A 27,612-nucleotide genomic window follows, 5' to 3' on the forward strand; every position below is an offset into this window, starting at 1 on the left:
AAGATGTTGTTGGTGACGATGACGACGATTTTCCTCTTTATGCAGTTTTTGTCTCCCTGACTGCCTGAAAGTCCTGAGGCAAAGCGTTGCAGTATCTCTGCAGGTGTCAGAAGACCTGGAGAAATGGACCGGAAATGGGCTTTTGGAAGATACAGCACAGGCCCTGGTGCAGTTTCAAAGAGGCGCCGCAAGATGGCAGTGCAGGGAGAAGGCGAAAAGCGGCGTGTCCGAAGCCTCTCTTGACTGACAGACGCGCCGGCGAGTAGCGGAAGAGGAAGCGACCACGTGGGGCGCTCTACGGTGGCCGAGAGGATGCCGCTGCTGTGTTAGTAACGAGGCAAGAAGCACGGCCGGGAGGTGCAGGGAGCTACGTTTCTCTAATCTAGCTCCCCCGGTCTCGAGGAGGGTGCCCCGGCAGCCGTCGCCATGGTGAAGGAGCAGTTCCGAGAGACAGATGTGGCCAAGAAAATGTAAGGAGGGGCAAGAATGGCCAAAGGACGGAGAAATGAGGGGCAGAGGGGCGCGAGGTCAGGGGTCCTGGGTCTCAAAGAGTCGGAGATGAGGATCAATTGGAAGGGGAGGGCCGGGAATCAGCGGAAGGTGGTGGGCAAAGCTCAGAAGTAATCAAGGTAGGTCAAAGAAATCGGTCAGGAAGAGGGCATTCCAGCACTCGGGGGACTGCAGGCCGGGGGTGGCCCCTGGGCTTTGGGAGGAGTAGGTGGGATGGGACGTGAGCCTTGGGCCTAAGCACGAGTCCTCTCGAGGTCAAACGATGACCCCTTTGTTTCAGCGAATCTTCTGCCACTGCAGCGTGGGGGAGCAATCTGGGCCGGGGAGTGTGTCTAATTCTGGTATTACCGCAAAGCACCTAACACGGAGGCAACATTTGCTGACCAAAAGGTTGGAGTCACCAGCTAGAAAGCTATACCACTGGGCTGTGGGTGGCAGTCTCAAAAATAAGGCTGCGCTTTCTGGGTCTACTCCTTCAGAGCTTAGTTATCAGGCCACGACCTCTCCTTAATGCTTCCAGTGGGAAAATGAACCAGTTGCTGTTGCAGCAGATGCTCACTGAGGAAGGTATGGTGTGCTAGACCCAGCCATAGGCTTTAGGGATGGGGCGTGAATAAGACCTTACTGCCTAGTCTAGTCGAGGAAGGTAGACCAGTGAACCTTGGCAAGTACAAGCGTAGGTATAGGGGTTCGGAGAGTATGTAATGAGAAAGCAGAAAAACGCCGACCAGATAAGGAACGCACTGGAGGGAGAAAGGGGTGATGAGAAGGACGTGGGGGATCTGAAGCTGTGTTCCAGAGTCATCTGGCAGGCAGTAAGGAACCTTTGAAGCGTGTTAAGCAGGGAGGTGTCTTGATAAGAGTGCTTCTTCTGGAAGATCTCTTGATTCTTGGGGAACAGAGTAAGAGAGAGACCTTGGAGGCCACTGCAGGGGGTCCAGGCAGGGGTAATGATGGTCTGCATGAGGGTGGTAGAGTCATTGGAGAGAAGTGGATTTTAGAGGAGTTTAGGATATAAAATTGACAGGAGTGTTAGGGATGAGGGAAGGGAGAAATGAGATTGAAACACAGAATTTCTTGCTTGGGCAGCTGTGTGGATGGTTGCCATTCAAGGGGAACAAGTATCTTACTTGGAAGAATCCATATTTCCCTGGCCCCTCATGCCCACCCCAAACCCCATCCATATTCAGATGTAATCTGTTCTCACAAAGCAGGCTGGCAGACTCTGTTAAGATGCAAATTAGGTATCTGAGACTTCCATTTAAAACCTTCTAACAGCTTTCTTTTGCACTGACATTTAAATTCTCTACCAGATTTCCCAAGCCCAACCTGACCTGAGCCCTGTACACCTCACTGATCTTGTCCTGTACCATTAGTTTTCTGTGCTCCATCATACTGGCTTGGTTCATTTGGTTCTCGAATGCCACGCTTGTGCTGGCTCTGGGACCTTTGCCCTAGTTGTTCTCTACTGAAAATGCCGGACCTCTGTCTGGTTTTACAGCTGTCTCCCTCTTACTCAGAATTCAGCTTAAATGTCAACTTTACAGAGGCTTTCTGACCCCATAACATAGTTTTCTTAGACTCTGTCTACCACTTCATATCATTTTCAATCTCTGCATCTATTCACTTTTGTGTCTGTATTTGCTTGTCTCTCTTGCCCACCCTGAACCGTGAGTGCCATGTTGGCAGGGTCCTTGTCTGTGTCCTCTAATATGGATCTTCAGCTTGGCACATCGTAAATCCCCGGTTTGTTGGTCAGATGGTTGAAGGAAAAGATTTGGGAAAGAAAGTTCTGGGTTCTGTTTTAGATGTGTCGAGTTTGAGGTGCCTGTACAGCTATGCAGAAGAGGTGTCTATTACCGTCTCCAGCCGAGTAGTAGTAGCTGGTCTATAGGAGATTAGACAGACATTAACAGGTACTCCAGTGACACAGTCACTCAAGAGGGATGTGTAGAATAAAAAGGAGTTGTGTTGCATCCCTAGGTGAGGAGAGATCATACTTAAGGGATGGTAGTAGAAAAAACAACTACAAAAGAGACTTAAGAAGGAACAGGTGGCATGGGCCAAGGCATTCAAAGAGTATGTAGTGTCACCAAGGCCGTGAGAAGAAAATATTTCAAGATAAGGGGGAGAGGGAGTTAACATCCAGCACTGCAGAGCAGTAAAATAAGAACATTCTCCTAGAATTTAGCAGCAAGCAATCATTCACTTGATAGTAAGAATGGAAATTATTTCAGTAGGACGAAGGGATGCTTACCAAGGAAAAATGGGAGAGATTTGAATATATTTAATAATAGCACAGCGAGCCTACAGACAGTTGGAAGGATAAGGTTGGTTGTGCTGGCTCACTGTGCAATAGCCGCTTTTGGTAAGCGGTTTTGATGTAATTTCTCCCCTCTCTCGTTATTAATTAAGTAAGCTCTATGCACTACATTGGATTTCCACTTGCGATCCCAAGATCAAGAGTCTTGGTGCCCTACCGACTGAGCCAGGCAGGCACCCCAACTCCCGTCTCTTTTTATTCCAGAAGCCACATCTGTTTTGGAATGAAGTCACCTGAGGAGATGCGCCAGCAGGCACACATCCAGGTTGTGAGTAAGAACCTGTATAGCCAGGACAACAACCACGCCCCCTTGCTGTATGGGGTGCTTGACCATAGGATGGTAAGGTCCCAACCCTTCCCGCTTCTGTGCGTTTTGACTTGCCAGATTGGAAGAAGCAAGAGCTTCTCTCCATCTCCCTTGTTCCCCCTGCACATCTCAGGGTCTCCAGACCTCGCTCTGGAGGATTTGAATACACTGCACTTTCCCAAGAGATTTTGACTCAGAGTCACCTGGTCCCTCTTTCCGGTGCAGTGGTCTCCATTAGCGATTGCGTGTGCTTTTTTCCAAAGGGTACAAGTGAGAAGGACCGTCCTTGCGAGACCTGTGGGAAGAACCTGGCTGACTGTCTGGGACACTATGGGTACATTGACTTGGAGTTGCCATGCTTCCACGTGGGCTACTTCAGAGCAGTTATAGGCATCTTACAGGTAGGTGCAGAGGTGTCCGTTTTCAGGGTGTAAACTTAGGAACTACTGCTCAGGGACACTGGGAGTGAGCTTAGGAGCCGTGAGTGGTCAGGGGGACATCTGGGGAGGATTTTTACATTACATAACGCAATACTGCATCTTACAAGAAGACGCATAAGGATTCTTTACTCTTGATTTTTCTTGAGTAGGTGGTAAGTACGTGTTGTAAAAAGTAATCATGGGCGCTGGGTGGCTCGGTCAGTTAAGGGTCCAATTCTTGATCTCTGCTCAAGTCATGATCTGACGGTTCGTGGATTCAAACCCCACATCGGGCTCCGTGCTAACGGCACAGAGCCTGCTTGGAAATCTCACTCCACCTCCCTCTCTCTGCCCCTCCCCTGCTTGCTTTCTCTGTCTCTCTCTCAAACTAAACTTTTTTTAAAAAAAAAATTTTTTTTAGCGTTTTACTTATTTTTGAGAGAGTATTAGTATGAGAGACACACAGTATGAGTGGGGGAGGGGCAGAGAGAAGGAGGAAGACACAGAACCCAAAGCAGGCTCCAGGCTCTGAGCTGTCATCACAGAGCCCAACGTGGGGCTTCAGCCCACGAACCATGAGACCATGACTTGAGCTGAAGTCAGACTCTTAACCAACTGGGCCACCCAGGCACCCCATAAGTAAACTTAAAAAATAATAATAATCATGAATCAAGCAGTACAGAACAGCACAAAATTTAAAAATCAGCAAAAATTCTACCAGGCAGCTCTGACTATAAGTAGCATTCTGGTGAACATCAGCCCCCTCTCTGTACATATCTCCGGGCACATCGCTTAAAGTCTTCTGGGCAAGAGGTAGGGGTGACTTTTTTTTTTTTTCCTTCAAGAAAAGACTTTTTCATCTCTCATCCTTTCATCGGTTTTAATTTTTAAAAGATGATCTGTAAAACCTGCTGCCACATCATGCTGTCCCAGGAGGAGAAGAAGCAGTTTCTGGATTATCTAAAGAGACCCGGCCTGACCTACCTCCAGAAACGTGGCCTGAAGAAGAAAATCTCTGATAAGTGCCGGAAGAAAAACATCTGCCATTACTGCGGTGCTTTTAATGGTGAGGAGAACACATAAAAGGTTTGGTGATAGTCCTTTCCACTCACTTTGGTCCATTTAGCTTATTAGTTTTATGGAGTGTTGGGAGGTCAGGTTTTTTTCTTGCAAACTAGACATTAGAGCCTAGCAACTGATGCCCTGTTAGCCAAATGCATTTTCAGTGATTTCATTAGCCAGACTGCAGCCTCAGGCCAGCCTGAGCAAGTATCTCATTTTCCCAACCTTGGTAAATAAATTCTCTCTTACAGGTACTGTAAAGAAATGTGGATTACTGAAGATAATTCATGAGAAATACAAGACCAACAAAAAAGTGGTGGATCCTATTGTATCAAATTTCCTTCAGTCTTTTGAAACAGCCATCGAGCATAACAAAGAAGTGGAACCACTGCTGGGAAGGGCGCAGGTGAGCCTGAAATCATATGCCTGCCTCCCCCCGCATCACACGCACCCATTCTTACCCCTCCCTCTCTGATAGACACGTCTTCCGAAATGAGAAGCTCTGTTAAGGTAGATCTCTAGGAATACTTCCATAAAAAGTGTTTATCTTACAGTGTGTTCAGTGTTTAATGTAGACTGATCATGTAACTAACACGCTTTTTTTTTTTTTTTTTTTTTTTTTTTTGCATTTATTTATTTTTGAGAGACAGAGACCGCATGAGCAGGGGAGGGGCAGAGAGAGAGGGAGATACAGAATCTGAAGCAGGCTCCAGGCTCCGAGCTGTTAGCACAGAGCCTGACACGGGGCTCAAACCCACAAATTGTGAGATTATGACCTGAGCCGAAGTCAGACGCTCAACTAACTAACACACTTTGAATTGTGCAGACAGCATGTCACAGTTGTATCATAAGAGATTGTGGCATCACAGCTATACAGAGCATAAACTGAGAGAGCCTGTGTCTCACATGGGTGAGATCTAAGAAATTGTAGGTAACTCCCGTTACTTTTCTTGGTACAGGCTTAACTAGTAGAACTTTATGAAGTAGCCTGTTCTGCCTCACTTTGATTTCGATTAGTACTGAATTCACACAGTACCATCCAGAATTGGTAGTATACAAAACTAACAAATCAGTTGAGTGGCTACTGAGTACCAAATTCTGTCAGTCATATGGGGAGTGTCAGGAACTGTAAGACAGTGGGTCTGTTGTCATTGACCCCACCGTTTAGATGTGTCACGAGCAAGTAGTCTGAAAAGATAACTGACATCCTGGGCCAGGGCGCTAACCATCACTTGAGTGGCAGAGACCGGAAGTACAGTACGGTGGGAAAGGAGGAGGAACGTGTTGCTTTGGACTTGGTTGGGAAATACTGAGGAAAGGTGTGGTTTGTTCTGGTCTTCAAACAGGAGTAGGGTTTACAGAATCGAGGGTAGTGAGCTCAGCACATCCAGGCGGCAATGCCTCGGCTGATTCTGAGGCTGAGGCTCTGAAAAACCAGAGAGTGCTAATGAAAGCACTTGCCTTCAGGGACTGCTGAGAGGGACAGGACCTGTTCCTTGCTCTTCACATGGATTGCCTCTGATTTAATCCTCAGTGCTTGAGACAGCCCTGCCCAAAGTGACAGAGAGGACTCAAGCCACGGCAGCTGGAGTGCTAGAGAAAAGACACAAGTGAGAGCTTGGTGTAGAGCGCGTCCTGCTCTGAGGAGCGTGGCCCCATCAGAGGCTTTGAGGTGGTGAATGGTTCATGGTGAATAAATGACAGAATTGTAGGACAGCCTGACTGCTCTTCACAAGACCCCATTACCAGAGAGAAAGGGCAGGTCACGGCTTAGGAGAAAGCGGTCACAATTCATATATCTGACAAAGGACTCTCGTATCCAGGAAACGGTCCTTAAAAATCAGTAAGAAAAATAACCTGATTTTTTTAAATTTATATTTATTTTGAGAGAGAGAGAAGGTAAAAGGCAGAGAAAGGAAAAGAGATAGAATCCCAGGCAGGCTCCGCACTTCAATGCAGAGCCCAGTGTGGGGCTTGAACTCACAAACCGTGAGATCATGACCTGAGCTGAAATCAAAGGTCAGACGCTTAACTGACTGAGCCACCCAGGTGCCCCAAAATACAACCTGATTTTAAGCAGTGGGAGCAAAACTTGAATTGGCACGTCCCAAAGCGTCCATTCCAATGCCAATAAACAAAGGAACATTGCTCAATGTTATTAGTCATCAGGGAATCACTAATTATAACTATACCCACATGGAAAAATGGAAATGTAAAAAAAACTGAAAACTGCCTGCTTGCAAGGACGTGAAGTGACTAGCACTCACATTGATAGTGTGGAAGGTTACCGCTACTTTGAATGGCCGTTTAACAATTTCTTACAAAGTTACGCCTACACTAACCGTACAGTTCAGCTGTTTGTTTTTTTTTAATTTACATCCAAATTAGCGCATAGTGCAACAATGACTTCAGGAGTAGATTCCTTAATGCCCCTTCCCCATTTAGCCCATCCCCCCTCCCACATCCCCCCAGTAACCCTGTGTTCCCCATATATATGAGTCTCTTATGCTTTGTTCCCCTTCCTGTTTTTATATTATTTGTGTTTCCCTTCCCTTATGTTTATCTGTTTTGTCTCTTAAAGTTCTCATATGAGTGAAGTCATGTGATATTATAGGATATTTCTCAGACTAATTTTGCTTAACTTAATACCCTCCAGTTCCATCCACGTGGTTGCAAATGGCAAGATTTCATTCTTTTCAACGGCCAAGTTATACTCCATTGTGTAATATATACCACATCATCTTTATCCATTCATCCATCGATGGACATTGGGGCTCTTTCCGTACTTTGGCTGTTGTTGATAGTGCTGCTATAAACATGGGGGTGCATGTGTCCCTTCGAAACAGCACACCTGTATCCCTTGGATAGATACCTAGTAGTGCAATTGCTGGGTCATAGGGTAGTTCTATTTTTAGTTTTTTGAGGAACCTCCATACTGTTTTCCAGAGTGGCTGCACCAGCTTGCATTCCCAACAATTGAGCAATTTTAATCCAGTACATACCTGAGAAAAATGAGTGCATATGTCTGCAGAAATATTTGTATGAGAATGTTCATTGCAAGTTTATTAATAAAAGCCAGAATTGGAAATAGCCCAAATGCCTGTCAGCGGGAGCATAGCAAATTGTCATAAAAAAATTTTTTTTAATGTTTATTTATTTTTGAGAGAGAGACAGAGCATGAGCCAAGAAGGGGCAGAGAGAGGGAGGGAGACACAGACTCTGAAGCGGGCTCCAGGCTTTGAGCTGTCAACACAGAGCCCGACGCGGGGCTCGAACCCACAAACCATGAGGTCATGACCTGAGCTGAAGATTGGCGCTTAACTGACTAAGCCACCCAGGTGCCCCTAGCAAATTGTCATAGATCCACACGATGGAATACTATGCTGTAATGAAAGAAGTGAACTCGTGACACGCAACCTGGCCAAAGGTCAGAATCCTGCAGAGAACGAGAAGCATATACGAGAGAGTACGTAGTGTATGATTCCATGTAGATCAAGTCCAGCAATAGGCCAGACTGATCTGTGGTGATGACATCAGGAGAGTAGTTACCCCTGGGGTGAGAGCTTGGTACTGACTGAAAAGAGGTATCAGGGTCCTGGGGCGCTTAGGTGGCTCAGTTGGTTAAGCGTCCGACTTTGGCTTAGGTCATGGTTCATGAGTTTGAGCCCCCCATGGGGCTCTCTGCCGTCAATGCAGAGCATGCTCAGGCTTCTCTCTCCCCCCTGCCACTCCCCTGCTCGTGCTCGCTCGCACTGTCAAAAATAAAATTTTTTTTAAAAATACCAAGGTCCTTTTATGGAGAGATGGAAATACTCTGTATCTTGATCGGAACACTAGTGTGTGTCTGGTATATACGTGTAGAAGCATGTCAGTCTCTTTAGGATTTGTGGAATTTAGTATGTGTGAATTATGCCTTGACTGGGGAACAGAATGGGTACAAAGAAAACAGGCCGTGAACCTGGTGGTGTTAAAGGAGCCAGAGGCCAGAGTCACTGCACGCAGTAAGAATGGTCAGGGGCTGCAAGTGTGCGTGCAGATGTCTGGGAAAGGGGAGTGTTCCTGGAAATGGGGAGAGAGTGTCAGCAATTGATTCAGGCAGAAATGTCTTCAAAGGCAGTAAGGGTGAAGCTGCTACAGAGGAAGTGCGGGCGGGCTGAGGAAGATGGTCTTGGCCCTTGTACAGCCCAAGAGAGAGAGGCACTGTCCAGGCTGGTGGCTGTGCAGAAGGCTTTCAGAAGCCTGGTGAGCAGCCTTGGTCATGGGCGTGAAGGGTGCCTGGGCTTTCCTGGGGGCGGCCTGACTTGCAGGGTGCCCCTGCACACACTCTGCCGCTCCTGCATCAGCATCCTCGACAGCCCACCACTGCCCCCTGCCAGCTTTCTGTCCGGGACGGGTGACCACTGTCTCTGCTCCACACACTCTCCATAGTAGGGAGTAGCACGATTCTCCCATACAGCCTGGGAGGCATCTTGTTTGGGAAAGTCTCCTTCCTAAATGACTCGGCCCTGGAGGTAACCCCTCCCATTTCAGAGTCTAGAGCATCGAGCTTGGCTCCCTGGGCATTCCCCCACTGCCGCCACCCCCATGTATCTCACCCCACTCTATCCAGATTGATGCCCCAGAGGTGGTTTAGGATAGTGGTGAAGAGCTTTGGCCTTGGAGTCGGACCCAAGATTAGAGCCCAGTTCTGCTGCTTGTTTGTTCTGTGACCTTAGACACGTGACCCAACCTGGACTTGAGTTTTGTAGCTCTAAACAGGGATTACAAGAGTATCTGCTTTAAGGCTATTGTGAGGATTAAGAGTTGAATTCCAGATCAAGTGCTTAACAGAGTGCCTGGTGCACAGCAAGTGCTTAGACCGAATTACCCAGTTGCAGTAGTTAGCGCTGCTACTGACAGTATGATAACAATGACAGGGATGCCCAGCTGGCTCAATGAGAAGGACATGTGACTCTTAATCTCAGGGTCATGAGTTCGAGCCCCACTTTGGGTATAGAAATTACTTCAAATAAGTCAACTTCCAAAATAAATAAAGGCAATTTTGTCTAGTGCATCTATATGATTCAATTTATGATAATGAAACTATTTTTTAAAAAATAATGACAGACATAGTGAGGATAGATGAGGTTTCCTCCCCCTCCACATGTAGGCTCAGACTCCATGTCCTTTTGGCTTTACTCAGCCTGCTCCCTTCCCCTCTTTACCAAACTCTCCCTTCCCTTGGCTTCTTCCCTGCAGCCCGGAACACCTCTGTTCTCCGGACCCTTTGACCTCACTCTTTCCTCAACCACATGTCCATTGTCTGTGCCTCCATAGCACCTGTGTTCCATCTTACATTTCTGCTGGTTTCTCTTTTAAGTGTGGTGTATAACAAGATCTGTTTTTCTGAGGCCCTGTTTGATGCCACTCACAGTGCTTGGACAGTGTGGGGGCCTCCAGACTCATCAGAGACCATCAGCTCCTCCTGCCTTTTTTTTTTTTTTTAAGTTTATTTATCTCAAAAGAATGTGTGCACGCTGGGGAAGGAGCACAGAGAGAAGGGGGGAGAGAATCCCATGCAGGCTCCATGCTATCAGTGCAGAGCCCAACATGAGGTCGATCTTATGAACCCAACCGTGAGGTCATGACCTGAGCTGAAATCAAGAGCCAGACGCTTAACAGACTGAGCCACCCAGGGCCCCTCATCCTGGTTCTTATACCAGCTGTGGAAGAAGGGAGGGGGCAAAACAGGAATTCACCATTTGCCTGATTCCAAATGGCCCTTCCTCAGAACCGCTTAGTAACCTGAAGTGAACAAAGCATCAGTGACTTACTTTTACCTTTTGTGGAGAGGGGCATTGTGCAGACAGGCGAGCGTATTGCCCTGAAGTTCATTGATCTCAGGAAGATCCACATCCCAACATGTTTACCTACCCATTTAATTTCCAGGAACATGGAACCCCGTATGCCTTTATGGGTAGCATAGCATTCTTGAGTTGATGGAGACCATAGAGCAGTGGTTCTGGACCTTTCCTGGCTCACAGACCTCTTTAGGAATTGAACAAAAACTCTGGACTCTATCTCCAGAAGACTAGTGTATATCCACTCCCCATTTTTTGTTTTGTTTTCAATTTGTTTTCATTTTTTAGAGCATGCAAGCCGGGAAGAGGGAAAGAGGGGGAAAGAGAGTCTTTTTTTTTTGGTGTGGGGGGGGGGGGAGTACCCTCAAGAAGGAGAGAGAGGATCTTAAGTAGCCTCTGTACTCGGCATGGAGCCTGCCGTGGGCTCAATCCCGCAATCCCGGGATCGTGACCTGAGCTGAAATCAAGAGTCCAGTTGGACGCTCAACCAACTGAACCACCCCAGGTGCCCCATCCAGTCCCAGTTTTAATGCAAATCCAGGGGTTGGTGGACCTGCAGATAAGAGTTTGTCCATAGATGGCATCAGTCTTGCCTCCCCACCAGGTATAAATGCCTTCCACAGCATCTCTGGCACGTGGTGCTCTCTTCACCACCACCCAAGGCACCCCACGCTCCACCAGGGAGCCCTAGCTGTTGGGATATTCTGCCTCAGACCAAACAGCCCTTCTGTCTCTCTAGTGGTCCCCAACTTCTGTTTCCTGTCACATAACGATAAGTCAGGCCCACTTCTGTGTGTCCCTTGGGAGATTGTTGTTACGTGACTCTTGCCAGTCTTGCCCCCCTGCATCGTGGATGTCCGTGATGTCCTTGTCTGGCACGACTCTGGTACTATAGGTGACATTCAGCCTTCATCCTGTTCCTTGAGCTCTTAGTTTTAGATTTCCTCCAACTGCTTCAGGTGGCCATGAGGTGCTTGTTGCTGGGGGACAGGGAAGCTGAGGGAGGTGAATTCTGTGGGCAGGGACCAGACTGCAAAACGTCAGGCAGGATTCCTTCTCCCCAACTCTACTGCCATCTCTTCCAGGGTAGGACCATGGAAACTTCCTCTTGCAACAGTGTTTTAAGGGCAGTGGCTGTTCAAACATTTCTTCTTGGTTTTGCTCCCTATTTCATTAAGTTACGCATAGCAAGTTCTGGTTGTAACGTGTTCTTGGTCACACAGTCTCTCATCCCAAGAAAATGTAATAAAGCAGCAATAAGACACAAGCTGACTGTTCTTAACTTTCGTCTTTGGGTATCTCTGATCATTTGTATAGTTCTCGTATTACGAGTGAGTTCTTGTAGCATAGCTCTTCTATTAAATGAAGTTAATACAAAGGCAATATAAGTTCACTGTAGAAAATTGAAATGTAAACGAAGAAGCGATTATAATTCCATTCACCTGCAGACGGTACTGTTAGCACCTCGCTAAACGTACATTTCCTCTTTTCTGTACAGATGTACATTTTCCCCCAAAATGAGATCATATTATACACACACTTCTTTCATTTACCAATGTCTTATGAACACCTTCCATAACAGTGGCTACATTTCTGTAATGTCGTTTTTTAATGGCTTCATGCTTGCTCACATGTGGATATACCATGATTTTGTCTAGCCAGCAACCTATCAGACAGTCTCAATTTTTCACTATTAACGGCTTTACTGAACATCCCTATAGCCAGATCTCTGTGTTGACTTCTAAAGTCAGACCCTGTGGAATAATTATGAGAAGTGGAATTACTGGCATTAAATAATTGGAAGGAAAGGTATACACATGTTTAGGGCTCTGCCAGTGTAGCGTGTTACCAACAGAAATCTCTGCCCATGTTTGCACTTACTCTGAGTTCCGTGGTGGGTCCGGTAGAGTGCACGGAGAAGTAAACCTGTGCCCAAGCTGTGGGAAGTTAACGTGTGTCTCCATTCTTCCTTTCCTGCTCTTCATAGGAAAACCTGAATCCCTTAGTAGTTCTGAATTTATTTAAACGAATCCCAGCTGAAGATGTCCCTCTACTTCTAATGAACCCAGAAGCTGGAAAGCCCTCTGATTTGATTCTCACGCGACTTTTAGTGCCCCCTTTGTGTATCAGACCCTCCGTCGTGAGTGATTTGAAGTCTGGCACCAATGAAGATGATCTGACAATGAAACTGACAGAAATCATTTTCCTAAATGATGTCATCAAAAAGGTCAGTATTTCCAAGCCCCAGGTTTAGGAGTGTATCTATGCAAACCCTTCTTATCGAGAAAGATTGACCCAGGATCATTTTTTTTTTCTATATTTCTGCTCATTTTTAGCATCGCATATCAGGAGCTAAGACCCAGATGATCATGGAAGACTGGGATTTCCTGCAGCTGCAGTGCGCCCTCTACATTAACAGTGAGCTCTCGGGCATCCCCCTCAACATGGCGCCCAAGAAATGGACCAGAGGTTTTGTCCAGCGCCTAAAGGGAAAACAGGGTATGTTTCCAACAAGATGTGCAGGAGACAGTCTTCTGCCTTTTGTTACCCTTTTTTTGGAGCATGTCTAGTGTATCTAGTTGGAAATTACAGAATTTTCTTGTTTGTGGTCATACTATATCCCCAAACAGCATACATTTGTGCTGCAGAGACCTATAACCTATTTTTATTGATTTAGGTCGATTTAGAGGCAACCTTTCAGGAAAGAGAGTGGATTTTTCTGGCAGAACAGTCATCTCACCTGACCCCAACCTCAGGATTGATGAGGTAGCCGTGCCAGTTCACGTGGCCAAAATTCTTACTTTTCCTGAGAAGGTAAGTACCATTCAGCCGCTCAATTCTGTTTTGACTCCAGTCTTTTACATTATTATTTTGAGATTCCAAACAGTAGACAGTTGGAAAATCCCGAGGTGTGCGTGTTATCTTCCAGTCTGACGCATATACCACCGCATGTAGTGTCTGCAACATACACAAACACAGATATGTCTGCCTTTGTGTGTATATATTCACATTTATGTCAGACATCTCTTCTGCAACTTACTTCTCCAAGGAGTATGGTCTTTGACCTCTTCCTGTGTTGGTTCTTACCTCTTCTTTTAAAATAACTAATGATAGGGGTGCCTGGGTGGCTCAGTTGGTTGAGCATCTGACCTCAGCTCGGGTCACGATCTTGCAGTTCGTGGGTCCGAGCCCCGCGTCAGGCTCTGTGCCGACAGCTCAGATCCTAGAGCCTGCTTCGGATTCTGTGTCTCCCACCCTCTCTGCCCCTCCTCTGCTCACACTGTCTGTGTCTCTCCCTCTTTCTCAAAAACAAATGAAAATTTTAAAAAGCAATAAAATAAAATAAGGCCACTAAATGATAAACACCACATCCAGTTAATTTTCTTGGGATAGATTATTATTTTTTTTTTTTTAATTTTTTTTTTTTCAACGTTTATTTTTTTTATTTTTGGGACAGAGAGAGACAGAGCATGAACGGGGGAGGGGCAGAGAGAGAGGGAGACACAGAATGGGAAACAGGCTCCAGGCTCTGAGCCATCAGCCCAGAGCCTGATGCGGGGCTCGAACTCACGGACCGCGAGATCGTGACCTGGCTGAAGTCGGACGCTTAACCGACTGCGCCACCCAGGCGCCCCAAGATTATTATTTTTAAGGCCTTAACAACCATCGAGTCCAATATCTGGGGTGTTTTAAGACTATTGAGGCATAGCCAGAAAGGCTGCCCCACTTTACACTTAACTCACACTCATCATGAGTGTAAAATAGCCTTTACAGTAACTGAGGTATAGAAAATGCAAGGCCTGATACAGGAAGGTATTGGCTTCGGGTTTGCTTTTGAGATTCATAATTAGCCCAGATCATGGAAGCTTCCGGTAAAGCTTGTGTAAAGTGTCCTTAGTTGATTTACTAATGATCCAGAGTTTCCTTCTCCGACGGTTTTTCACGAGACTGTTGTCCAAGAGGTCATGGGACATGATGTTGCAGACCAGGGTCTAACAGTGCTGGTGCCACAGCTTTTAAACCTCAGGAGCCCATGGTAAATCACTGCTAGTAAAGTTGCCAACTGCTCATAGAATGTTCTGGAAGGTCCCTTCAGCTGAGTCCAGCCCACTCATTCTACTAATGGGGAAACCAAAGGCCAGAAAGGACTTGGCCATTTCACCCTTCCAGTGGTGAGTTCGGACTAGAACCCGGGTGCCTGTGTGCCAATCAGCTGTTGTCGTTAAACCCAAGACTCTAGGCAGCAGGAGATAAACAAGTTTCTTCTCTTTCTTCTGGAATCACTCAAGGAAAGTAAAGATTGAGACACAGTACAGTATAGTGTGCTAGCTTACGGAAAGCTAACAGCCTCTGCTTGTGTCTTCTACCGTGGTTATGTAGGTGAACAAAGCAAACATCAACTTTTTGAGGAAACTGGTTCGAAATGGCCCTGAAGTTCACCCAGGAGCCAATTTCATTCAGCAGAGACACACACAGATGAAAAGGTAATGCTGTCTCAATCTATTTTTCTTTTTATTTTTTTTTTAACATTTATTTATTATTGAGAGCAGAACATGTGCATGGGAGGGGCAGAGACTGGGGGGGAGACACAGAATCCAAAGCAGGCTCCAGGCTCTGAGCTGTCAGCACAGAGCCTGACGCGGGGCTCAGACCCACAAACTGTGAGATCATGACCTGAGCCAAAGTCTGATGCCTAACTGATTGAGCCACCCAGGCGCCCCAATGCTGTCTCAATCTAGCTATGTGTAACGACCTTCTTATGACAGAGGTCGCCATATTCAGCCAAAGAATGTCGTCCAAAATCCGGCATTTGTGACATTTTAGCCTGTGGAAAATACTGTTTAAATTGTAGTGAACCTAGGTATGTCATTTGCTGTGCTTACTCATTGCATATATACAAAATGTCTATTTGTTGCCTTGCATTTAACGTTGGATCTAGGAAGACAGAACACGTGGGGGTGTGCAAGCCAATCATTTTCTGCATCGTGTGGGCTCTCTGGGGTTACTTGACTCTACTTACAGCCTAGGGGACACTGGTTTGGCCAGCTCTCACCCTTCACTGATCTCTGGTGCCTTTTTATCTCTTGAGACAAACATGAGACAAAACATATCAACAGGGTACTGTGGGAGAAGCTGACTTATGACTGCATTTTTGTGATTCTAAGACATAATTTTCTCATATTTAACATTTACAAAATGAGGACCTATCTGTGTCATAGTTTAATGGCTTGTGGAGGCAGCTTTGATCCAATGAAATATCCATCATTTTAGAGACTGAATCCTGACATGAAGAGGGAGCACCTTGGTGAGGGAGCTTTGTTCTCACAGGTCACATTTCTTATCACATGTGTAGGTTTTTGAAGTACGGAAATAGGGAAAAGATGGCTCAGGAGCTCAAGTACGGGGACATCGTGGAGAGGCACCTCATAGATGGAGATGTGGTGCTGTTCAATCGGCAGCCCTCACTGCACAAATTGAGCATTATGGCGCATCTGGTGAGTGTGAGATTCTGTTTTTATTTTCTGTTGGTGGGAGTCTGCTGTGTGCGCATGCTAAATTCCAGACTCCTAAAATTAAGATTGCCGGTAATCTGAAATTTTTTGTCACTTTTGATTTTTCTCTTACTTCACTTTTTAGTTTGAGTGAAACTTTCACATTTTAAGCTTCCCTTCAACGTTTTTAATATTTATAAAATCCGCACTCAACAGTAAAACAGAAAGGAACTAATTGAAAATTGGCATGAAAGTAACTGGCATGATTTCACTTGCAAATGAAAATATATACATATATATGTGTATGCAGACTTATGTAAAACAGATATAGCTGAAAGGTGACTTGGGGTTTAATGTGGCTTATTAACTATGGAACTAAAATGCTTAGGAGATTTTTCGTCACAGTGGCCCTCCAATGAAGACCTTGGAGCATATTTTTTTCAGTGATTTCGTTTTGCAACAACAGCAGTTCCTTTTTCTGGAGATTTAAAATGGAAATGAGGTGCAACTTTAATTCGTTAAATATTCATAAATTCTCCTATCTCCAAAGCCGTTAAATCCACGAGCATTTGCAACAGCATTTAAACAGGCTCTTCAGTTAGTGTTTTTCTAGATTCGGTCTTTCAGTTTACGAACATGCTGCATCAGTCATTTTACTTAAGCGTGGAAATACCGAAGAAGCACTTTATGACTATGGGATTACGATCATGGGGATCTGGGAAGGTGAACAAAATCCCTCCCTTTCCAGAAACTTTTGCTTGGCTTTGGGACATTTTCAAAGTAAACGTTTTTTTGCTTGAAAAATTTCAAATATATACAAAAGTAGAAAGAATACTATGATGAACTCATATGTTCCCATTCTCTATATTGAATAATTTTCCAAGATTCTGCCACACCTGTTTTCTCTCTCCCTTCTTTCTTTGATGACCCAGGTGCCAGGTCTTTTCTCCGTGTGTGATCAGTTCACACATGTGATGGGGGCACCTGGGTGGCTCAGTCAGTTAGACAGTTTACTTGTGCAAGACACACACAACCACAGCGCCATTGTCACACCACAATGAACACTCACTCCCTGCTCTTGTGTAGCACACAGCCCATGTGCACATTTCCCCAAGGGTCTCAGCTGTCTTTTCGCAGCTACTTTGTCCAAATCAGGATGTAAAGTCTGCATGTTACATTTGGTTGATACAGGTCCTCAGTCTCTCTACAACAATCTCCCCTCCCCCTGTTCTTGTAATTTCAGTGTCGTTGTTGGAAAAAAACAGGTCACTTGTCCTAAACAATGTCTCATGTTGTGTATGTGTGTGTGTGTGTGTGTGTGTGTGTGTGTGTGTGTGTAAGCATACGGCACTAAGAGTTTATTGTTCCTTTTATCCCTCTGAACTGGGCAGTACTCGAGGCGCGATCAGATTCAGGCTCAGCTTCTGGCAAGAATGACTCCTAGGTGGCACTGGCTGCTTCTTACCTTATTACCTTATTTCAGGAAGGGCGTGCTGTCTGGCTGCCCCACTCTTCTTATGTTGAGAAGGTTAGAGCGTCAGATACTTCAGCCTGATGCCTCCCTTCAAAGTTTCCTTACCAACCTTTTATCTAAAGACTTCATCCATGGCTAATTATTGCCCGTGTTATTTCATTGGGGCTGCAAAATGAAGAATTTCTCATTTATCATGCCTTTCATATTCCATACCTATCATTTTATTAAAAAAATTTTGGGGGGCGTGTCCCTGGGTGGCTCAGTCGGTTAAGCACCTGACTTTGGCTCAGGTCATGATCTCACCGCTCATGAGTTCAAGCCCCGCGTCGGGCTCTGTACTGAAAGCTCAGAGCCTGGAGCCTGCTTCCAGTTCTGTGTCTCCCTCTCTCTCTCTGCCCCTCTCCCACTCATGCTCTGTTTCTTCCTCTCAAAAATAAACGTTAAAAAAAATTTTTTTTAATTAAAAAATTAAAAAAAAATTTTTTAAATCTTTTATTTACTATTTTTGATAGAGAAAGAGTGAGCAGGGGAGGAGCAGAGAGAGAGGGAGACAGAATCTGAAGCAGGCTTCAGGCTTTGAGCTGTCAGCACAGAGCCAGACATGGGGCTCAAGCTCACCAACCATGAGATCATGACCTGAACCGAAGTCAGGTGCTTAACCCACCGAGCCACTCAGGCACCCCTCCATACCTATCATTTTTATAATGAAGAGCCTGTTCTTGTTAACTACAGTTATTTGTTTATCCAAAAATATAGCGCCTGAAGGAAAGGCAGCATAAATGCCTGATTCTTGTTCCTTTATTGTCAGTCTGGGAAGGAAAAAGTTGGTGCTCAGTTTCTTCCAACGAGGTCGGGTTGGATTTTTTTGTCTGTTTTTGCTTTCTCTTTTTTCAGTGTCATTAACCCATGGGTTTTTCCATAAGGGACTCTTGAATATAGAGAACATACTGAGGGTTGCTGGCGGGGTGTTGAGAAGGGGGATGGGCTAAATGGGTGATGGGCATTAAGGAGGGCACTTGTTGGGATGAACACTGGATGTTCTATGTAAGTGATGAATCACTAAATTTTATTCCTGAAATCATTATTACGCTATATGTTAACTAACTTGAATTTAAATTAAAAAGTAATAATAATGAACCCTGGGTTTTTATTTAGTCCATGTGTTTTATTCAACTTCTGCCATAAATCTTTTTCATACCCAGCTGTGACATCACTGGCCAGTGGGAGCCCCTTCACATGGCTCTTAACCTTGGTGCTTGCCTCGTATTAAAACACTCATTGCATTGTTTTGATCTCATAAAGAATACCTCCACAAGTGACATGTATCTCTTAACAAAACATACAAAGATTTTATTTCCTTAATCTAAAGTGTCCAGTTTTCGAGGAAGCCATTTATTAATATTTTGAAACCATGAAGCTTTTGGATAAACGACTAAGCCCCTCTCCTATTTTGTTTTTTTTGTATTCCACAGGCTAAGGTCAAGCCGCACCGGACCTTCAGATTTAACGAGTGTGTCTGTACACCCTACAATGCGGATTTTGATGGTGATGAGATGAACCTTCATCTTCCTCAAACAGAAGAAGCTAAAGCAGAGGCTCTTGTTCTCATGGGGGTATGTAGGGTAGGGCAGCCCCGCTTCTGTGTAACAGCTTGAAAGGAGGGGGAGGGGAGCGTGTGTCCTGTGTGAAAACACCCTGTAGGGTGTAAGGGAGTGTCAGTGACAGGTGGGGAGCTGAGAGGAGTGGGTATTCTTCTGGCCTGTAATATGCGTTTCTAAGGTACAGGACATACATGAAAACCAGCTGGGAAAAGATAGATGCGGGCGTAGCAGTATCTTGACTGTTGGGTGTCAAGGGCACAGCAGATGTTCTGTATAAGTAGGTTTTCTGGTAGCTGAAAATTCTTTTGAGTACCCATACCCTTTATTGAAGACTTTCCCATAGTATGTTATATACTTGTTTGTTGTCTAAAGGTCACCCTAAACAGAATCATTATATGATGACCCATACCACCATTTCATTTTCCAGCAGTTAAGGGGAGCCCCTTAGATGGCAGAGAAGTTCAGCAGTGAGTCACACAGACGCCTGCTCTCCAGGAGCGTGTGGCTGGGCTCTCATTGCTGTGCTACATGGACTCTACCGGCTCGCGAACCCAGCCGCAGCACAGTGCTGCGCGGGGCTCATCGCTCCTAAATTTAACAGGGCCCCGAACTGTTGAGTTTTTAGAGGCTAGGTTTTCCTTTTTCCCAGTATTCTGCTTTTCTTGTTCTAAGTAGATTTGGCTGTGGTTGTTAGTGTTTCTAACCCCAAAACACTTCTTACCATTTCTGATAGAGTGTTTTTCATCTCTCTTGGGGTAGGATGTTAGTATCGATTCTAAAGTGAAGGCTGTTAAGTTCTGTAAGCAGATCTATTAAAAGTACATGAGGATTTGGTGGGGACAGGAACGAGTGGCTGCATTCATGGCCTGTGCCTCGGTTTTTCATGCCTAAAGTCGACATCTTTTCTAGTAAAGTATTTGATGTGTTACTTATTTTGTACACACACTTAATACTAAGAAATTCATGCGGGTAATTTCAGTTTTTTTAGAACATCAGTTTCTTACTTATTCAAACATTGTAGTGTAATGGAGTTATTTAAATAAGGTGAGGTTTTTACACATCACATCTCTTTTCTTTATCTCCATCTCTTTTTTTGTTGTTTGTTTATTTGAGAGAGAAAGAATGGAGGGGTGGCAGACAGAGAGGGAGAGAGAGAATCCCAAGCACACTCCACCCTCAGTGTGGAGCCTGACATGGGGCCCAATTTCACAACCGTGAGATCGTGACCTGAGCCAAGATCAAGATTTGGATGCTCAACCGACTGAGCCACCCAGGCACCCCTATTTTTATGTTTGTTGCTTATCCACGAATTTAGATGGTGGCAGTCATGGTTTTTAGTAGCCTTGGTTTTGCTTTTATCTACTTAACATGTTATAAATGCCCACCTTTGTTGTAAAGTTTTCATAATTATCGATTATAATGGCTTCACAGTATTTCACAAGCTTAGCACACCATGATTCACCTACCTTCTCCTGAAAATTTAGGGTGTTTTCCCTGTTTGCTATGAGGATAAATCCCTTAAGGGCCATCTTTGTGCATTTGGAGTCTTTCTTCCGAGTTGTTTCTTCAGACCCCTCAGCCTTTTTAAATGATTCGGTTGATGCTTAATGAGTACGTACTGTGTGCCACCAAGTACTCTCCTAGGAGGGCAACACAGAAGAAAAAAGTCAAAATTCTGGCTTTTATCCTTATTCAAATGGGGAGAGGTGGAGAATAAACCAATATAAAATAGGTCATGTGGTGGCAAGTGCTGAGAAGAAAAGAATAAATCACAACAAGGAGGAAAGAAAATGAGAGGGGTCCTGTTTCATGGAGGATGGTCTGAGGGGGCCACTAGAACGATAACACTCAAGGCAAGTTCTAAAAGAAGTTGACGAGCAGTGTGGTTGTCAGCAAAACATCAATCCAAGCAGAGGACCAACAGGTACAAAGACCCTGTGGTGTGATCATACATGAGGTAACAAGAGGCTAGCCTGTTTCCTCCTAAGCCTTGTATTTGTAGCAGTTGTGAGGAGTGCTGTGCTCTGTATTGGGAGATAGCAAGAGAGAAGATGAGGAGGGCGAATGGCCATGAATGAGATCCACACTCCCACAGTCAGATGGTGCGTTGACCAGTGCAGTCATTTTTTCTGACCTTGTACTCTTACTCTGGTAAGCTCTCCAGAGGAAATAACCAGTTGCAAAATCACTTGTAGTGATAAAACATTAGAAGCAGGCAATGTCCGCCAATAAAAAAAGTTGGTTAGGTTAAATCACATCACATTCGTACCGCAAAATCCTGCATGGCCCTTAAAAATGATGATGTAGTATTGTTGTCAGCATAAAGCTACTTATGATTTATTTTTTATTTAAAAAGCAGGCTGTGTGTAAGACATGATCTTATTTCATTTGGTAAATAGATGTTTCCGTGTTTGTAAAAAAGCTTATAGCCAGAAATTGGGAAGGTTATGTACCAAAATGTTTTAACTGCAGTTCTTTTGGTTTGGCAGTTCCATGCAGAGATGTTTTTTTGGGATTCTGGGTGGGGTTTTTTTGTTGTTGTCGTTTTGGTTTTTTTCGCTTATCTATGTTTTTAGACTTTCTGTAAAAAACATACTATTTTTGTAACAAAAAAGTAATAATTAGAATGTTGCTAGTGATATCAGCTATGTCAGCTAGTTGCTAGAGATAATGGCCTGTAGCCAACTACTTGGACTTCAGCCTTGAGTTTGGTACTGAGGATCCATTTTGTTATAACAGCATATATCATTGGTTAAAAATGACAATAAAACACAGGCTCTAAGGCCAGGATGGAAGATCTTTGGTACCATCAGGACAAATCCCCTCAATTACATGTAAGAAAATTATCATCTAACTGTATCAACTCAGCAGTTCTGTCTCCATAGGTAGGGCTCTAGCCTGAATGTGGTCCCAAATTACTGGGGAGACTTTTGCAAAATATGCAAATCCCAGCTTCACGTGCTCAGCCCCAGACCACTCCCTTTCCCATCCCAGAGAGATTCTAGAAAACAAGCATGAGGGGCGCCTGGGTGGCTCAGTCGGTTAAGCGGCCGACTTCGGCTCAGGTCACGATCTCGCGGTCCGTGAGTTCGAGCCCCGCGTCGGGCTCTGTGCTGACAGCTCAGAGCCTGGAGCCTGTTTCAGATTCTGTGTCTCCCTCTCTCTGACCCTCCCCTGTTCATGCTCTGCCTCTCTCTGTCTCAAAAGTAAATAAACGTTAAAAAAAAAAAATTTTAAAAAAAGAAAACAAGCATGAACGATTACCTTCCAGCCCTTGTTGGAGGATCTTTGTTCTGTGAATGTTCACAATAAAGCAGGAACAGGTCTCTGCCTTGGAGGGCCTTTTACTCCAGGTGAGGTTGCCTAGACAACCCACAAATAACATGAGCATCTCCACATCATGATTTGAGCAAATTTACATGTCTCTTATTTCCCAACAACAACAACAAAACTTGAGCATATGCACTCTGATGCTCAGAATCTTTTTTAATTTGTTAATTATGCACTGGACAGCTAGCACCCCTTTTTGCTCAGTGTAGGCATTCATTAAATTTTCATTAAATCGTGTCATTAATTATCATTAGGACTCACTGTCTTCATTAAGAGCTCAACAGTTTTGCCCTCGTTGTGGAGAGGTATGAAATTGATTGACCTCAAAGAGAACAGTGCTATTTATCATTCATAGAAGTGAATTTTCTTTGGAGAAGTGAATTTATTAATAACTAGGAAGTCTTACACATACAGAGTTCTTACAGGGATCCAAAGCTTCACTCAGTATTTAGTGTTGGCAGGAACGTCTGACATCAGTGTTGCAGGTATGTTTTGACTCCTCTTAACAGATGAAGGAGCAAGGAGCTGGTGACAGCTGGGATTGAGAGCCTTGGCTGCCATTTCTCAGCCCCACTTTACTGCTCGCCTGCTCTTCTTTATTTATGTGTGACAATTCAGAGCCTTTGTGGTGTGGTTCTTTGGACTGCATCATGCAATCCAAAGAGTGTCCGAGAATGGCTAACATGTTGTGTTTGTTTTTCCTTTAGACGAAAGCAAATCTTGTAACACCAAGGAATGGAGAACCACTGATTGCTGCTATTCAGGACTTTCTAACAGGTGTGTTTATGAATTCACTTGAGAGGAGACTATGGAACATTAGGATTCTCATTCACAGTGATTCATGTAACAACTTGAGAAGCGATTTAATTTCATGTGTTTAATTCTGTTGTTTACTATGTTTGATTCTGAATCTGCTTGAGAGATTTTGGATTGGCTGGTTATTCATTGAATCAGTAAGCATTTGTTCAGCTCCTGACGTGCACTAGACAGTTTTCTAAGCACTGGAGATAGGACAGTGAGTCAAAGTCCCTTGTGGAGCTTAGATTCTAGTGGAAGAGGGAGCCAGCAAGCAGCTATAGGTTTTAACTCACTCCTTAGCAATATTCCAGATTCCTTTTAAAATCGAAACCTTTTGGGGCACCTGGGTGGCTCAGTCAGTTAGGCGTCTGACTTCGGCTCAGGTCATGATCTCACAGTTTGTGAGTTTGAGCCCCACGTCGGGTTCTGTACTGACAGCTCAGTGCCTGGAGCCTGCTTCAGATTGTGTCTCCCTCTCTCTCTCTGCCCCTTGCCCTGCTTGTGCCTCACCCCCCCAAAAAAATAAATAAACTTTTTTAAGGTAAAAAAAAATAAAATTGAAACCTTGTAATTGTCTCGCACATTCACTCCGTTTCTTTTTGTGGTGTTTGCAACATTCATAGGCGCCTATCTCCTCACTCTTAAGGACACTTTCTTTGACCGAGCCAAGGCCTGCCAAATCATTGCTTCAATATTAGTTGGCAAGGACGAGAAAATTAAAGTTCGCCTCCCACCACCTACAATATTAAAGGTTTGTGCTGGGAGCACCCGGGTGGCTCAGTCGGTTAAACATCTTACTCTTGGTTTCTGCTCGGGTCATGATCTCATAGTTTATGAGATCAAGCCCTGCCTCAGGCTCTGCACTGAGAGTGCAAAGCCTGCTTGGGATTCTTTCTCCCCTCTCTCTGTCCCTTCCCCATGTGTACGCATGCATTTTCTTTCTCTCTCTATGCAAATAACTATACATTTAAGACAGTAAAGCTTTGTGCAGGAGCCAGGCATGCCGGGTACAGGTTTGCATGTGAGTACTCTGCAGACCAGGCTCAGCCAGCTGACATTGTGACTTTCTTCCTCCTTCAGCCTGTCACCCTGTGGACAGGAAAGCAGATATTCAGTGTCATCCTCAGACCTAGTGATGACAATCCAGTAAGGGCCAATCTCCGAACCAAGGGAAAGCAGTACTGTGGCAAAGGAGAAGATCTCTGTGTCAACGATTCCTGTGAGTCAAAGCAGCGGGGTGGGAGCGGGCAGAAAGCAGGTGGCCAATGAGTGCCTTCACTTAGCAAGCAAATGCAATGTTTCTCTTAGGCAGGAAGTTTATTCTTTAGGGAAGTGTAGTTGGTATGTCTCCTCAGCTGTGATTCCCCATTTCTCTAAAAAGTAGAGATCATGTAGATACATGATCCAGTGATTAGAATGTTCCTCTCTGGATGTGTTTTAGATGACTAGTGTCTGTAAATTAATGAAATTTCTTTTATTCTGCCCCCCCCCCTTTTTGCCATAAGAAAGTATCTCATCATATGAGGCATGTAATTTATCATTTTATGTCCAAAAAATGTGTTCATTGTCTAAAAGTATAATGGGACTATTTTTCTATCGCCTCCTGGTCAACTTGTTTCTTATAACACGAAGATCAGGTGTAACCACAAGAGGATATAAATGTTAAACCATCTGAGTCATCCAGACTAATTCAACCCAAAGTATAGTCCACAGACCAGTGCCTTTCAGCCAGCGTTTCCTTTCTGACATGAGCTCCCTTGCTCACCCCAGACTGCTAACCAGCAGCTCCCCAGCAGGCTCCTCTGAATGGCACTGACTTTGAATGGGCTTTGCTAGCAAGGTCTTGTGACAAGAAATGGATCTCCAGGACTCTGTGCTGAAGAACTGAACCACAGAGTCTCTGAAGGTCAAGATTCCTGTTTTGTAATGAAGAGTAAATGTGTTGAAGGGCACCGATTTTTCTCAGGGTTAGAGCCTTTGCTTTGAAAACACACCTCTGGTCTTTCAGGTGTTTTGGCTTTCTTGTTTTAGATTGTATTTTGTTTCATCTCCATGTAATTCCATTTTGTTGTATAGGCTCTTCATGGTGGTGTCATCAGTTTTCATCATCTTGGGGAATAACAAAGTGCTTTACAGTTTATGGAGTAGTTTGTGACATGTGATTTCATCAGATGCTCACAACATCCCTGTGACACAGGATAAGTGCTCGGTGCTGTCACTTATAGTCCACAGTTGAAAATGAGGGTCCTGTAGTACTTTTCAGAGTTAGGACTGTAAGGTAAACCACTGGGCTTTTCATGCTTTTCAAAAGTCCCTAGATTTCTCTCTTTTTCCCCTCAAAAAATTTTGAGAGAATTTTGCTTTGCTTTGCTTTAATTTTCATAATGGGAGCATGCTTTCTCCACTGCCCCACGTTGGAACGAGGCTGAGTAGTAAGTAATTATTCAAGTGCCCAATCTTTGCTGTCCTTGCAGACGTTACCATCCAGAACAGTGAGTTGATGAGCGGCAGCATGGACAAGGGAACGTTGGGATCAGGATCAAAGAACAATATTTTTTACATTTTGCTGCGAGACTGGGGGCAGAACGAAGCTGCCGATGCAATGTCACGGCTTGCCAGGCTGGCTCCTGTCTACCTCTGTGAGTATCTCCAGCGTCCTCGGCGTATGGTGGTGGTTGCTTGGGTTTCAGGGCTGTGCGTTAGTTTGTTCTTTTACCTTTGTTTCCTTCCCCCAGCCCCCACATGCCACACACATACCCGCACACAGGAAAGGAGACTTACTCCAGGCTGAATCATTTGGGACTTACAGAATGGGATCAGCTCAGTACTGACTTGCCTGGTTTCAGATTTGAACTTGCTCTTGAATTCTTGTCTCAAAATGCCCAGTAGCTCCGAGATGCCAGTCAGACAGGGTTGTTAGACAAGGGCCCTCCGCAGGCTGCTTCCAAGGTACCTGCGCTCCACCTATGGCCCTCTGAGCCCTCACAGCTCAGCTCTGCTGGGTTACTCTGTGTTTCCCTTCTCTCCTTGCACTGTTCTGTTTCCTTTGTTGGCCCATCTCTGAGCATGCCATACGTACAGGTTTTTACGTGCCCAAAAACGTTTCCTTTCCACCCTTACACTTGATCGATTGTGTGGCTGGGTATAGAGCTCTGGATTGAATTTTATTTTTCGTCAGAATTTTGAAGGTACTGCTCTACTCTACAGAGTTGCCATGAAAGTGTATTTCTATTCTTATTTTCAACTTTTGTATGTGTCTTCATTTTGGAAGCTTTGCAAATCCTCTTTGTTCTGGAAGTTCACACTGTAGACGCTTGGTATGAGTCTTTTTTTCATTCATTGTGTTGGGCACTCTGTAAGCTCTCTTAATCTGCCTCCGTGTGTCCTTTGGTTGTGGAAGTTTTGTTTTTGTTTGATAATTTTCTCACCTTAACTTTCTCTGTTCTTTTTGGAATTTTTGTTCATTTTGTAAGTAGAGCTTCTAGATTGACTCTATGATTTTTCTTACCTTCTTTTCTCTGTTCATTTCTTTGTTTCTGGATTCACTTTATCTTTTTTTTTTTTTTAATGTTTATTTATTTGGGTGGGGGAAGAGGCAGAGAGAGGGAGAAAGAGAATCCCAAGCAGGCTCCAGCACTGTCAACAAAGAGCCCAGTAAGGGGGATTCAATCCCATGAACTGTGAGATCATGACCTGAGCTGAAAGCAAGAGTCAGGACATTTAACCAACTGAGCAAGCCAGGTGCCCCTCAGTTTAACTTTTAAAAATGATTTCCTAGAGGGGCACCTGGGTGGCTTAGTGAGTTAAGTGACCAACTTCAGCTCAGGTCATGATCTCACAGTTTGTGAGTTTGAGCCCCACATTGGGCTCTGCTGATAGCTCAGAGCCTGGAGCCTGCTTCGGATTCTGTGTCTCCCTCTCTCTCTGCCCCTCCCCTGCTCATTTTCTGTTTTTCTCTCTCTCAAAAATAAATAAAAAACATTAAAAAAAAAATTAGGGGGTGCCTGGGTGGCTGAGTCAGTTAAGTGGGCCAACTTCAGCTCAGGTAATGATCTCATGGTCCGTGAGTTCAAGCCCCACGTTGGGCTCTGTGCTGACAGCTCAGATCCTAGAGCCTGCTTCAGATTCTGTGTCTCCCTCGCTCTCTGCCCCTCCCCCACTCACACCTCTCTCTCTCTTTCTCTCTCAAAAGTAAATACATAAATAAAAAATTAAAAGTGAGTTCCTCAGGGCACCTGGGTGGCTCAGTTGGTTATGCATCCAACTCTTGGTTTTGGTTCAGGTCATGATCTTACAGTTCATGAGTTCCCCCTGGGCTCTGTGCTGACATTGCAGAGCCTACTTGGGATTCTTCTCTCCTCCCCTCAGTTGCTCTCTGCCCCTCCCCCATTCATGCTCGCGCTCTCAAAAATAAAGTTAAAAAAAAAATTTAAGTGAATTCCTCTATTGATTTTTT

The 27,612-nt window shown here is 44.8% G+C and overlaps 1 protein-coding gene across 1 annotated transcript in view; it reads left to right on the forward strand.

Moving 5' to 3' along the window:
- Positions 1-278: 278 nt before the first annotated feature.
- Positions 279-27,612, forward strand: part of POLR3A (RNA polymerase III subunit A) — a 51,587-nt gene continuing 24,253 nt past the window's right edge. Inside the window, exons 1-15 of the mRNA XM_030334183.2 lie at positions 279-470; positions 3,038-3,173; positions 3,404-3,541; positions 4,454-4,625; positions 4,873-5,027; positions 12,449-12,688; positions 12,798-12,960; positions 13,139-13,275; positions 14,842-14,945; positions 15,815-15,956; positions 18,900-19,040; positions 23,066-23,135; positions 23,780-23,907; positions 24,237-24,375; positions 25,631-25,795. Coding sequence (XP_030190043.1) covers positions 427-470; positions 3,038-3,173; positions 3,404-3,541; positions 4,454-4,625; positions 4,873-5,027; positions 12,449-12,688; positions 12,798-12,960; positions 13,139-13,275; positions 14,842-14,945; positions 15,815-15,956; positions 18,900-19,040; positions 23,066-23,135; positions 23,780-23,907; positions 24,237-24,375; positions 25,631-25,795 — 2,074 coding nt within the window. The 5' untranslated portion in view covers positions 279-426. The remainder of the gene's footprint in view (positions 471-3,037; positions 3,174-3,403; positions 3,542-4,453; positions 4,626-4,872; positions 5,028-12,448; positions 12,689-12,797; positions 12,961-13,138; positions 13,276-14,841; positions 14,946-15,814; positions 15,957-18,899; positions 19,041-23,065; positions 23,136-23,779; positions 23,908-24,236; positions 24,376-25,630; positions 25,796-27,612) is intronic.

Source organism: Lynx canadensis, chromosome D2 (genome assembly GCF_007474595.2).
Source record: "Lynx canadensis isolate LIC74 chromosome D2, mLynCan4.pri.v2, whole genome shotgun sequence".
In the NCBI taxonomy this organism is placed as follows: Eukaryota; Metazoa; Chordata; class Mammalia; order Carnivora; family Felidae; genus Lynx; species Lynx canadensis.